General features: G+C 50.7%; 6 protein-coding genes across 6 annotated transcripts; 2 read left to right on the forward strand and 4 right to left on the reverse strand.

Annotated features, from left to right (window-relative positions):
* Positions 1-2722: 2722 nt before the first annotated feature.
* Positions 2723-3806, reverse strand: TrAFT101_006306 (uncharacterized protein; the record flags this gene model as incomplete). Its single annotated transcript, XM_024900164.1, has 2 exons — positions 2723-3490; positions 3564-3806. The coding sequence occupies 2 exons, from the start codon at positions 3804-3806 to the stop codon at positions 2723-2725; spliced, it is 1011 nt and encodes a 336-aa protein (XP_024760838.1).
* A 524-nt stretch (positions 3807-4330) lies between these two features.
* On the forward strand, positions 4331-5161 carry TrAFT101_006307 (40S ribosomal protein eS24; the record flags this gene model as incomplete). The annotated part of the gene is made up of 3 exons (XM_024901940.2): positions 4331-4413; positions 4754-5001; positions 5082-5161. 3 exons carry the CDS (start codon positions 4331-4333, stop codon positions 5159-5161), a joined length of 411 nt encoding a protein of 136 aa, XP_024760839.1.
* A 384-nt stretch (positions 5162-5545) lies between these two features.
* TrAFT101_006308 (uncharacterized protein) lies at positions 5546-7518 on the reverse strand. Its single transcript, XM_024900198.2, has 2 exons — positions 7337-7518; positions 5546-7185 (listed from the first exon to the last, which is right to left on the reverse strand). Exons 1-2 carry the CDS (start codon positions 7418-7420, stop codon positions 5788-5790), a joined length of 1482 nt encoding a protein of 493 aa, XP_024760840.1. The 5' UTR covers positions 7421-7518; the 3' UTR covers positions 5546-5787.
* A 759-nt stretch (positions 7519-8277) lies between these two features.
* On the reverse strand, positions 8278-9058 carry TrAFT101_006309 (uncharacterized protein; the record flags this gene model as incomplete). The annotated part of the gene is made up of 2 exons (XM_024905279.2): positions 8278-8285; positions 8371-9058. The coding sequence occupies 2 exons, from the start codon at positions 9056-9058 to the stop codon at positions 8278-8280; spliced, it is 696 nt and encodes a 231-aa protein (XP_024760841.2).
* Positions 9059-9431: 373 nt separating this feature from the next.
* Positions 9432-9761, reverse strand: TrAFT101_006310 (uncharacterized protein; the record flags this gene model as incomplete). Its single annotated transcript, XM_066127711.1, has 1 exon — positions 9432-9761. The coding sequence occupies one exon, from the start codon at positions 9759-9761 to the stop codon at positions 9432-9434; it is 330 nt and encodes a 109-aa protein (XP_065983824.1).
* A 421-nt stretch (positions 9762-10182) lies between these two features.
* TrAFT101_006311 (uncharacterized protein) lies at positions 10183-12325 on the forward strand. Its single transcript, XM_024910648.2, has 2 exons — positions 10183-11545; positions 11620-12325. Exons 1-2 carry the CDS (start codon positions 10700-10702, stop codon positions 12145-12147), a joined length of 1374 nt encoding a protein of 457 aa, XP_024760842.2. The 5' UTR covers positions 10183-10699; the 3' UTR covers positions 12148-12325.
* The last annotated feature ends 141 nt before the right edge of the window (positions 12326-12466 follow it).

Raw genomic sequence — 12466 nt, forward strand, 5'->3', positions numbered from 1 at the left:
CAGGCAGAGCAAACAGAGTTCAGTATCAGCACTTGGGCTCAGGCCAATTCTGCAATTTGCGCCAGAGATAACGAAGCGCCCTGTCCAGCTTCCTGGCCCCCCTCCCCTCGAGATTTGGAGATAACACAGCCAATGAGGCTGAGGCGAAGAGATAACGACAAGCCATAGACAGCAAAAATTGACTGGCCGCTAGTGCTCCATGATATTTGACGTATCTCCCAAGAGTGTGAGGATATCTGTGTCTATACATACTGTAACATTAGTACCTAGCTAGGCAGATGAGCACTACTGCTTGGTGGCTGAGATTGAAGCCCGTCCCCTTTGCTCCCGCTTCATAGTACGTACTGCTTATTGTAGGCAGTCATACCGCAGTACTCATCTCGAGCCTGGAGATCGATCAGCAATCAGCAATCAGCATGTACAACCGGGCCTGAGACACCTTCTATTTTTGCCTCGTGATCCGCCCCCCGACTGAGTGATCGGCAGCAGTTCCAGAATGCAGCATTCGCAAGAGGAGGCAAATTCGGCTGTATCCATAGACCCCCTGAGTATCATTTCCACAAGACAGAGCCGATCACTCCAAATACATAGTAGCAAGATTGGCACCACAAGTCCATGGCACGCGGGTTGCAGCCGGAGCCGTGTCAGTTTACTTCGAGCTGTCTAGAACATTGGGCATCGAGCGCCAAGCACAGCGTAGGCCTTACTATATGTCAGTTTTAGACTCGCGCGTCTACTTGGAGAAATATCGACGCCGGAGATGCTTTCTAGCTTTGCAATGTCGCATGCAGCATGTGTAGGTCTAGCGAGAAATCCTACCTCAACCCACCTGGAGAGAGCTTCAAAATATGCCCAAGGCTAAATATGCCTATGCCATCTTGTGCGTCCGTACGTGCGGTACAGTATGTGTTACGCGTATGCTATGCATCGCACACCTCACGGGGCCACCGGATGGTGCTGCGCATATGTGACGATAGGCTCCGGCGACATCCTTTTTCATTCTCACGACTCAGCAGCGTTGCATTGACCCCAATAAACTCCCCTCTTTACTCGTCAGCTCTACCCGTCAAGCCAGGCGGCACAAAAGCTCCAAAGGCACCAAGAGGAAATCTCTCATGTTACGGCCACCAAAAAGCTTATCACATCCGACTTTAGCTTCTCGACACGGAGCAACGGCGGTAGCCACCCCCAACAAGCTCTTACTCAGAAGCTGTTTGCTAGGATAAATCTTAGCAGTCACGTTTATCTGAGACTCTGTGACACTCTGCCGATCAGCGATGATCTCTCACCCACCAGCGTGGGCTCGCTAAAAGCTTCAGAAAAATTTTCACTCTCAAAGAAAACGCCAACGTTGATCGGTTATCTTTTCCTTCATCCCTGCCGCTGCGGAGACTTTGTCACATTCATCGCTGTGAACAGGCAGGAAAGAAAGCAAGACAGGTCAAATTGCTCATGTGGTGGAGCTTTTAGAGCTCTGCAGGATGCTGCAGGATGCTGCACCTACACGGAGCTTTCTGTAACTCTACTGAACTATCGTCGACTTCCGAACCAGGGTATGAGTCTGGAGGCTGGAAACTCTGCCCATTGACGACTCCAACCGATGCCTCCCCGCTTAAAACTGCGCTCTCTCCACTGGAAATGCACTGCTGCAGGGAGACCTAATGAAATGGCGGCGCAGTGCGCACAGCTTCCATCGCCTACCTAGACCACGATCTCGAGCAACCGGTGTAGGCCGCGTTTATTCCCATTTGCCGGCCATCGTTAGTCTCTTTTTTCCCCGCAGGTGCGACTCCCGCCGCTTCGATGTCCGTATATGTGCAGAGCACTGTACGGAGTGCATACTCTCGTACAAGCAAGAAGATCCAATGGTTCCGATGAGAACACACCACTGTCGGCCCACTGCCTGTCTTCAGCCTCTGAAACCGTAAGATGGCGTAGTTGCTGACCTATGACTTGTACCGTACAAGCACTGTGAGCCAGAATGAAATCGAAAGCCCTGTCACTTCATGCCAATTGCGTTTTGTCTTACTTCCCCAGACTTTTTGGGTCCTGCCCATGACTTCATCTTGTCTTGGTTAGAGCGGTTGGTCGACGAAATACCTCCGGCCAACAGGGTGTCATGGATGCCAAAGGCCCAACTGCTGTTCCATCCCCTGCGCTTCACACGCATGTACATGGGTAAAACCGTCTTGTGGTTTACATGACGTCAACAATCGGTGAGGATTGCCTCTGATATTGAGCAATCAGCTGTCTTTACTTATAAGTTTGGAGATGGTTTCGAAAGCGTCCAGCTGTATCTTCCGATGATAGCCTGATGAGATGCATCGGTGCCAAGCGATCAAGAAAGCCAATTGTTGTGTGGCTTGACCCCCAAGACGCCACCAAAATATTCTGGTCCCTGTTGCCACGCGTGTTGCCTGGCGCCATCACCGGTGTGTCCTAGGCGAAGCAATCTGTTGGAGCTACCCTGAAGGTTAAACCCATTGACGTTCTATCGTTTCATCTTTTCATCAGCGGTTCGCCGAAGGAGTCAAAAGGTTTGCCGCGGAAGTTCGCATCTGCAAGCCTCTTTGATGATGTAAATTGCAGATTAATCTTTCTCTGCGGCGCGGTTAACTTACATCACCCTTGTAGTGACTTGCGAATGAGACTTCTTTTGCGTGTAATTCATGTTGGCGAGATGAACCAGCTTAATGACAAAATGTGATTTGATCTAATTGGGTCAGAGCTTAAACACTTTGCAAATTCTAATAGCAACCTGGTCATTATAGAATGGGCCTTCCTGTTGGTCACGCGACGGTATCTCGAATGAGACATCTTCCACCTTTAGCTTCTCTTCCTCACACTTTTCTAAAAAGACGTGGAACGTCTGCAGGTTTCGCTGAGTCGCTGCAATAATGACCTCAACATGAGGATACAGTTCAAATAGCTCCAACAGCGTCTGGACAAGGTCGGGGATGATGCTCGAGTCGTACGTAATGTCAGCTCCGAGGACAACATCCAAGGGACGGCCGCCGTTCCACCGCTCTTCTTCGGTTCCCACGAGTGCATACCCCCACTTGAGATCCATTGGCGTTATGGCACTTGAGCCTTCAAGTTGATTCAGAAAGAAGTTTTCGGGGAGGTTGTTGATGACATCGTCAGACCCATCTGATGCTATGATATGTGTGGACTTCAAGTACTTTGCGCATAGGATGGAAAGATATCCAGTACCCGTCCCAAGTTCTAAGATTCGTTTCCCGGAAACAATGCTGGGGTCCTGACAAAGGAGCTGTCCCAGATGAAGCGCCGCTTCCCAAGTTCTTAGTCCAGTAGTCCCGGCAGCGGAGATGAGAGAACGATTCTCAAATAAGGTGATGTGAGCCTCGTGATCCGGCAAGGATGCGAGATGGTAGACGACATGACACTTTTGCTGCACGGCATCGGCCTCATCCGGGGATGGTGTGGATAGTAACACAGAGAGGGATGACATGAGACCATCGGAGACTCCCTGCTCTTCGCGTCAGAGACATGCTCGTGGAGTGTCTGACCGACATATCACGGCCGGGGGTCGGGCAACTTACATGCTCATCCCAGTCTTCTATGCTTGCCTCGATGCGAGAGACAAGCTCTTTGAGCACTTTCACCTGGTATCTGAGTGGCGGAGGACCAGCAGCAAGAGCGTCATCAGCAAAGAGTCTGTCATAGATGGCATTTTGAACGTCGGAGCGTCTGAGGTGCTGAGGTTCGGGATACGTCAAGGTCTGCTCAAGCTGGAGATATTGATAGCAGAAGCGATCGACTTGACTTTGCGATGAAGCCTCCATGGCCAAGTATGTACATGAATAAAAACGGTATACGCCTTATGAAAACATCTGATAATTTGAGAAACAGGCCCCCAATGCTTTTGACTTCTCCATCACATTTCTGCTAAAGACTTGCTCTGTAGCAAATACTCAGTCAATGGCGATGCATCAAAAGGGTGGAGCATACAGTTGAGTATCCATAACCTGCTGCAAGGGATTGATTGGCCAAAAGAGCGGAGGCCCGGCAAGCTACAAAAATAGCAGCTAGTCTATCTGCCGAGTTTTACCCTGCACGTGATGAGAAACTATTTTTTTCCAGATGCCTGTGGGCGGTGTTGCTTACATAACGCACAACATTGCGCGCCCGCATCGCATCTTAGGGTTGGGACCCAGACTAAGCGACACGAGTTGGTGCTCGGAATTTTCCCTGCCCCGGTTTTAGTTTTGCGGCGAGCCCTTTCTCCCACGACCGAACCACGACGCCAAACCGCTGAGTCTCTCCTTCGTCACTTTTCTCAACGAGACAAGCACACAAGACCGCAACCATGGCGGATAACGACGCTCCCGTTACCCTGCGAACTCGCAAGTTCATCCGCAACCCCCTGCTTGGCCGCAAGCAGATGGTGGTGTGAGTGAAAGCCCTCCTCTCGTCGTGCCGCCGCCAGATTCGAATCGCCCGCCATTGAATCCCTATCCATGAGACATCCATCGATCTTCGAGCCTATTCATTTGGTGCGGAAAACCAAGGCGGCTGCCATTTCTTGTCTACGGATATTTGATTTGCTGCCTCGCACTTGGGCACAATTTCTGTTGCAGAATTGAGCAGCGAGCTTCGATTGGATTGGATTGGATAGTGGACGATTTTGGGATGAAGAGAGCGAAGAGAATCATGAATGGCGGCCAACGAATTCAACCACAACTCCAACCAAGAAAATTTGACTGACCTATGATCTTTTATCCATGAATAGTGACATCCTCCACCCCGGCCGTGCCAACATCTCCAAGGCTGAGCTCAGCGAGAAGCTCGGCAGCCTGTACAAGGCCCAGAAGGAGCAGGTCCAGGTCTTCGGCCTGCGCACCCACTTCGGTGGCGGCAAGACCACCGGCTTCGCCCTCATCTACGACTCCCCCGAGGCTCTGAAGAAGTTCGAGCCCAAGTACCGCCTGATCCGTGTCGGACTCGCCACCAAGCCCGAGCGTGCCAGCAGACAACAGCGTACGTTCAATATCTGGCTTTTCTTTTTTTTTTGTCCTCTCTTAGCGTGTGGTTGGCTAACTTGACATTTTGAAATACAGGCAAGCAGCGCAAGAACCGACAGAAGACCCTGCGCGGAACCGCAAAGGTCAAGGGTGCCAAGGCGAAGAAGGAGAAATAAACGCACAACCTTCAAATGGTTGCTTGCTGGTGCTGGAGGGGAGGTGCGGGCGTGGCGCTGTGGTACTGGGCATGATTGCGCACCTGCGAGTGCTGCAGACTTTTTTCTCGGCATTAAAAAAAATTATGTTTTTGTCGATGAACCTCTAGAAACGGCTTATGTTGGGAGGGAGTGGTTGGCTCGGCCCCTTTCCCATGGTGTGTGCCTTCGATACACTAGCATGAAATCAACGGTGTTTTCGGGTTTACGGTCTAAATCTGTGTCCTCTTATTTTGTGGGCTCTCCAGACACAATGTTGCACGCGCCCATGTGCTGGATGAGATGATTTTGTTATGATGACCGGAATCCCTCAAAATTCGGTGATGATCAGTGGGCAATTCAAATGAAACCAAAAAAAAAAATATCCTGTTATGAATGACGCTCCGGACTACCCTCGTAGCATGTGGCTGTTTTTTCTCATTATGGTCCTAAAATGATTTGATATTCCCGCTGCCTAGAAAACTATTGCAATACGAAAACAGGCCAATAACAATCAATGCATGCTAACTATAAATTCAATCTTCACCCAAAACTACTCAAAACGCTAGAGGATCATCCAATGTCACATACGCACATATATCTGTCAGTTAGTTACCGGTAGCCCCATGGAAGCGTAGGGATCTAAAGGACCAAGTCACAAACACAAAGGAAACAGCAGCCAGGCCAGCAAAGATGAAGTACACCCAACCATGCCCACCCAGCCACGTATTGAGAGCCTTGTTAACGATGGGGAAGAATTGGGCCACCAAGAAGGTCGCAACGTAGTTGGCTCCGAGGCACCAGCTCTGAGTTGCACCTACAGCCTCCTGGCCAACGAGCTCTGATGCCAGAATGAAGGGCACAGGTCCCAGGCCCACGGCGAAAAAACCAACGAAAACGATGACGGCAAGAGCTGACAGAATCTTGAAGCCAAACACAATGGAGAGCGCTAGAACAAGGGCACTGCTGCCTTGGCCAACGATGGACGTTATGAGGCATGTCTTTCGTCCCAGTCGATCTGGCAGGGGGGAACATGCAATGGTTGTCACCAAGTTGACCAGCGAGACCAAGATGCTCAGGAGAGCGGATGAAATGGGGAGAAGATCAGCAAGGAGGGAGACGGAGTACATGATGACGGAGTTGATGCCGCAGAACTGCTGCACGAACATGATGCCAACTAGAGCAATGATGACAGGCCGAGTGCTGGGATCCTTGGCAACCTGCAGGAACCCGAGGTGAACGGGCTCGTTCTTGGCCGAGGTGGCATTGGGAGGGGGGACCTCGTCTGCATTCTGAGCAAGGAGACCTTCTTCTTCTCCGGAGGCGGATCCGTCACGGCCCCAGACTTCGCTCTCTTCTCTGATGTCGACGGCCACACCGCGGATCCGCTGGAGAGTCTTCTTTGCGCCGGCGACGTCATCGTGCGCAGCGAGCCATGCCGGACTCTCGGGGACGATTAACAATCCAACACCCTGCGCAGCTGCGATGAAAGCTCCAATACCCAGGTTCCATCTCCAGGCGCTCCCGTAGCTCAGGAAGAAGCCCAGCGTTTGTGTAATGAGAATGCCAATGTTGATGGAGATCTGCGTCATGAAGCCAAAGAAGCCTCTCCGGTCGGGCGGGCATACTTCGCTAATGTACAGAGGCACGATGACTGTCGATGCGCCAGCTCCAATACCAGACAAGAACCGACCCGATGCCATGACAAAGACGCTGCTGGCGATGGTCTCGATGACCGATCCGACGATGAAGAGAAGCGCCGTCATGCGCATCGCGAGGAGGCGTCCGCGGCGAGAGGAGAATGGACCGGCAGCCAGAGCACCAATGAGCCCTCCAACAGTGAAGACGGAGGAGACGGTGGCGAAGGCGGCCTCGTCCATGGGGATGCAGTCGTCGATGGCATCTTCATGGACGGACGTGACGAAGCTCCTCGCGAGAGCTCGAGCTACGGCCGAGATGGACTTTCGGTGGCAGGTGATGACATCTTGGGGAGCGTTGAGTTCGGCCTGTGTTGTAGAAGATTGGATTTTTCTATTAGCATCTATCTCGCTTGGTGGCAGACAACTGGATGCTCAGCAAGTTCGCTTGAAGCTACATGTTCTTTGAAACATGGAGAAGCAAGCGGTGAATGCAGCGTGATGAGATGGAGCAACGAACCAAGTGGAAGCCAAACTGGAGTGACCCAAGAGTCGAAATGGCGATGAGGATGATGAGATACGCGGTGACTCCCTGGCCGGCCATCGTTACGGGTTGAGCTGGACAGCAGTAGCGCTTTGATGGCTACTGACAGCTCGAGCTGCGGCTGAGATGAAGCGATGATGGAGGTTGAAGCAGCAACTGGGCCACGCTACGGGTAATGACCAGCTGCTCTGCGGTCAGCTTAGGCCCTATCAGGCGCTGTGCTGTGCCGTAGTGGTGGGGAGGGCGGGAGGGTTGCCGCTTTGGCAATTCCAGGGCCTTGAGCCACAATTTCCCCAGCCTCTTGAGCGCTGGTGGCTTTCAGTGCATTAATGGGGCTTTCCATGTGTCTATTAAAGGATATTGAGTATTGACATTTTACCAGGATAGGTCTTTATTGGCTGGCTTCATATCAGTGTCTGGATATTTTGTTTTCTTTTTTTTTTTTCCCCTCTTCTGTCATGGCGGTATTGTGATTAACTTTTGTGCAACGTAAACTTCAATATGGGCGAGCATCGTGACCTTGTATGCACTACCCTAGAATGAGCCGAATAATTTCAGGCATGTGATTATAAATATGGGCATAACCAGACAGTACCTTTATGTTCAGCAGGTAGAGATGGAGTATAATCAGTGATGTATCATTGGTAATTGATAATAATGGCAATTGGCTGGAACGATCGCTTTTACAACTTGCGCCTATTCTAGCAATTATTCTGGGCAGAATCACATGCCATATCTGGGTTATATGCGCATGAGAGACAACCAGATGCAGATTCTCTTCACAAAACGCCAATTTGTTCAATTGAGTCTATATATCTAGTAAATAGCTCGTAATCATCCATCTCAGTAAATATGTGACCAATTTTTTACGTAAACCACCAAAATCACCTCATGATATATCCTCAGCTTGTACCCATTCAAGCACCTACACGCAAAGCAAAAAGAAGAAGAAAACACCAGTTATTATAATCGTCATCACAATCCCAAAAAGTCAAGAATCATCTGCTCACCCAAATTCTTCAGCACCTTGCGTCCCCGAATGCTGTCCGCCTCAATCCGCGCCACGATGCCAGGCTCTGTGATGCCCTCATCGACCCATTGCGTCACGGCCGGATGGTCAAACAGCCGGTCGAGATACTCCCCCGCAGCACCGTCCAGCTCGATGCCAAACGTCTTGCACCGAGATGCAATGGGTGCGTAAAAGGCATCCACTGCGGTGAACTCCTTGCCCGCGAGCCACGGACCGCCAAACTTGCTGATGCCCTCCTTGAAGAGCTCGGTGAGGCGGTCAATGTCTCGCTGCAGAGCCTCGCTCCGGGGCCCGAGCTCGATGCGCAGCGCCACGTTCATGGAGCAGTCGGTTCGGATCCCGCCGAAGCCAGAGTGCATCTCGGCGGCGGCGCACCGGGCAAAGGCACGGGCAAGTTTGTCGCTGGGCCACACGGCAGGATAAGCCTCGGCCACGTACTCGACGATGGCGAGCGAGTCGAAGATGGCGGCTGAGGACTCGCCGTCGATCAGGCAGGGCACCTTGGCGGAGGGCGAGAATTTGAGGAACTCGTTGCGCTGGCTGGCGAGGTCGGATCCGAAGTATACCAGCTTCTCGTCAAAGGGGATGTTGAGCGCCTTGAGGAGGACCCATGGCCTCATGGACCATGATGAGTATCGCTTGTTGCCGATGTAGAGCGTGTAAGTCATTTTCGATCAATGAGCGGTTCGTAGTTGGTGTTTGTATATCTTCACTTCTCTTTATGAAGTTGGGGAGAACGATATTCAGTCCAATCGTGAAGTAGCAGTTATTTATGTAGAAGAAATGATGGATGAGATAGCTCCGTTGAATCACTGGCAACTCTTGACTCAAGCTCCGATTGAGAATGTATCACAAAAAAGAAAAAGTCCTTAAATTGACGAAACTAGCACAATTTTCCAAGCCACTTCCTTTCCTGGCAGCAAAAACCGAAACGACTCATATGGTTTCTCGCCCCTCAACCACATTAATCTTTTTTTGTCTAGCCAACGGACCGATCCGCATCCGATAGCAAGCGACTCTGATTCATATCCTTTTCTTTTTCTAAATTCTCCTCTCATCGTGATGGCTGGACTTTACATATTGAGACTTGGCAAATAGAGTGCGAGATGAATATGCATTAGTAAGCAGCCTGTAGCCGAGGTGAGCTCGTTCTTTCAAGTCTTCACAGTTATGGAGCAATTTTGAATTAGTGTCTGCGGAGGGCTGAATGTTTCTCTCGGCATGATATGTAGTCGCATGAAGCCAGTGGTACTCCGTACACAGATCTGATACGCAGGTTCGATCTCTTTTTAATGTTCTTTTTAAAGTTGTGGTTGCAGCCGCTTGATTGTTCAACCGACATGCCAGCTGACAGCGTCCTGTCTTCTCCATCTCCGCGATTCGGACAGAGAGCACGCCTCAATGTTATTTCTGCAACTGGATACGAACCCGCTTTGCCCGTTTTGCCCGCTTTGCCCGCTTATGCCGCTCCGTGGACTGGCTTTACATAACGAGATGCGCGCCTTACCCGTACAAAGCGGTTGCTTGTAGCAGCTCGTTCTCTCTAGTACGGTAATAGGTAGTAGACGGACTTGGCCCTCCGCCAATCCTCAAGATTGCTCGCTACTCTCGCTTTCCGTGGCTCCCAAGCGGCAATTAAGCGGCAATTACGTGCGATGCTAGGCTGGCTTGGGTGTAGGGAGACGCCTTACCGTAGACCACCTGTGCGTGGAAATCAAATTGCCTTTTGGGGGAAGTCTTGGTAATGGAGCTGGCCAATGAATGGAGTTTGTCTTCCGCTGTTGGAACGCCAGGCTCTCTTTTGCGTGCTTTTGATGTTGACTAATTGGCATTTCTGTCGGTTTATTCTAATTTTCACCTTTTCCGATTGGAGATTGGACCCGTGGATCGTCCAGCAAGCAATAGAGTCTCCACAGACATTGAGCGTTGATGCATTCGCTGCTCGGGGATCGGACGGCTGTGCCCGCATCTGGATTTCCAGTATGAATAGCTCGACCCCAGAAGCTTTTCCAGTTTCCTACACCTTTTCGAATGCCTATGTATGATTGCTGCTTTTCGACCTGCACATGTAGTGACTCTGTTCCATTCAAGGTGTCATGAGCGCTTCACCTATCTCGGCTTATATGTAAGCGTCGCATTCCTCCTGATTCATTGTCCTTCTCCGGGGTTGTATTAGCGACATCGGCATTATTATCGAAAAAACTTCACCGACGACCATATTCCCATTATTAAGCTCCCATTATCAAATCACGAGGAAAACTCTTGTTCCTTAGAACTCTGCCCTGCCAGATCAATCGGTGATAGGCATCATGGCACTTACACCGCCAACACCGCCGGACGTAGGGTTTGTTGAGGCATCTTCAACCGATGATGATGTCACCTCGGAGCAAAAGATAAACATGGCCGACGAAAAAGCTCAGGAATTGCCTCTCGAAGAGCCAGCCGCAGCTACTGGACCCGTAGTAGGACCTCCTCCTGACGGTGGCCTCTGGGCATGGCTTCAAGTTGTGGCCGGACATCTGATTGTCTTCAACGTCTGGGGCTATACCATCAGCTTCGGCATCTTCCAGCCTTACTACGTGGAAACCCTCAACCTAGGACCCTCAGCCGTGTCTTGGATCGGAAGCACCCAGACCTGTCTCATCTTTCTCGTCGGTACATTCTCCGGCCGTGCGTTTGACGCTGGATATCTCCGCCATGTCTTGGCAGTGGGACTGCTCATGCAACTGGTTGGTATTTTCACAACAAGCGTGTCGACGACGTATTGGCAGCTCTTTCTTGCACAGGGACTGTGCCAGGGCATCGGCTGCGGACTCACGTTTGCACCAACGATTGCCCATGTGTCGACATATTTTTCCAAGAAGAAGACTCTGGCTCTGGCGAGCGCAGCTTGCGGCGGCGGAACTGGAGGCGTCATATTTCCGTTGATTGCGCAGCAGCTGATCTCCAAGGTTGGATTTGGGTGGACGGTACGAGCAATGGGCCTTGTGGTCCTGGTGACCAGCGTCATCATCCTGTTGCTGATGAGGCCGAGGCTGCCTCCCCGCAAGACGGGCGCCTTGGTTGACTGGTCAGCTTTCAGAGAAGCGACATATATCCTGTTTGCAATCAGCATGTTCTTCACGCTTTGGGCAACCTATTTTGCGTACGACTATGTGAGTTTCCCTGTTTTCTATTCACCCAATGGATGATTTCCTTGACATGTTCTAACCGACGTTGCTTCTAATAGGCCCGCTCGTATTCTATAGACCGACTTCATGGCTCTCAGCCAGAATCTTTCAATATGCTCATGATAATCAACGTGGTTGGCGTTCCGGGACGACTTATACCTGCATACCTAGCCGATCGATACTTTGGAGCCGTCAACGTCTTTATCCCTACGATTATTGGTACGGCCATCTGCATCTTTGCTTGGGCAGGCGTCGATTCTATCACTGGAGACTATGCCTGGGTCGCTTTCTTTGGTTATTTTGGCGCTGGTGTTCAGGCACTGTTCCCTGCAACAACTGCGAGCCTGTCCAAGGACCTGAGCAAGGCCGGCATCCGAATCGGCATGATATTCACGATAATTAGCGTTGCGGCTCTTACCGGCCCGCCATTAGCAGGAAAGCTGATTGTCGTAGCGAATGGACGCTATATCGGCTCGCAGATCTGGGGAGGCGTCTGCTTGCTCATTGGAGCCGCGTTTCTAACAGCTGCGAGGTGGGCAAAAGAGCGAGAACTTAGGAGCAAAGAGGAAGCCATCGCTTCTGCATAAAAGTCAGCTGGCGGATAAAAGATGAAGAAAATCCGTCAAAAGAGGTCAGAGAAGGAGAAAAGCATAGCATTCTGTTTGTTTAAAGTGCATAGAGCGCTTCATGTAGCTTAAAAGACCCCACTAACGATACTGGGGCGAGAACAGTTTAATCAGTAATATATAGAGACAGTGACTCACGTATTATGATGTCTTCTTTTGACATGTGATGTGATACTGCACAAAACATTACTTGTGAATGAGACAATTGAGGAATTAAATGTCGACGTTACCGGCTTATTTCCTACTTGTATAGAGTGGTATGTGGTTTGGCCATGTATCT

This window comes from Trichoderma asperellum, chromosome 3 (assembly GCF_020647865.1).
Source record: "Trichoderma asperellum chromosome 3, complete sequence".
Taxonomy (NCBI): domain Eukaryota; kingdom Fungi; phylum Ascomycota; class Sordariomycetes; order Hypocreales; family Hypocreaceae; genus Trichoderma; species Trichoderma asperellum.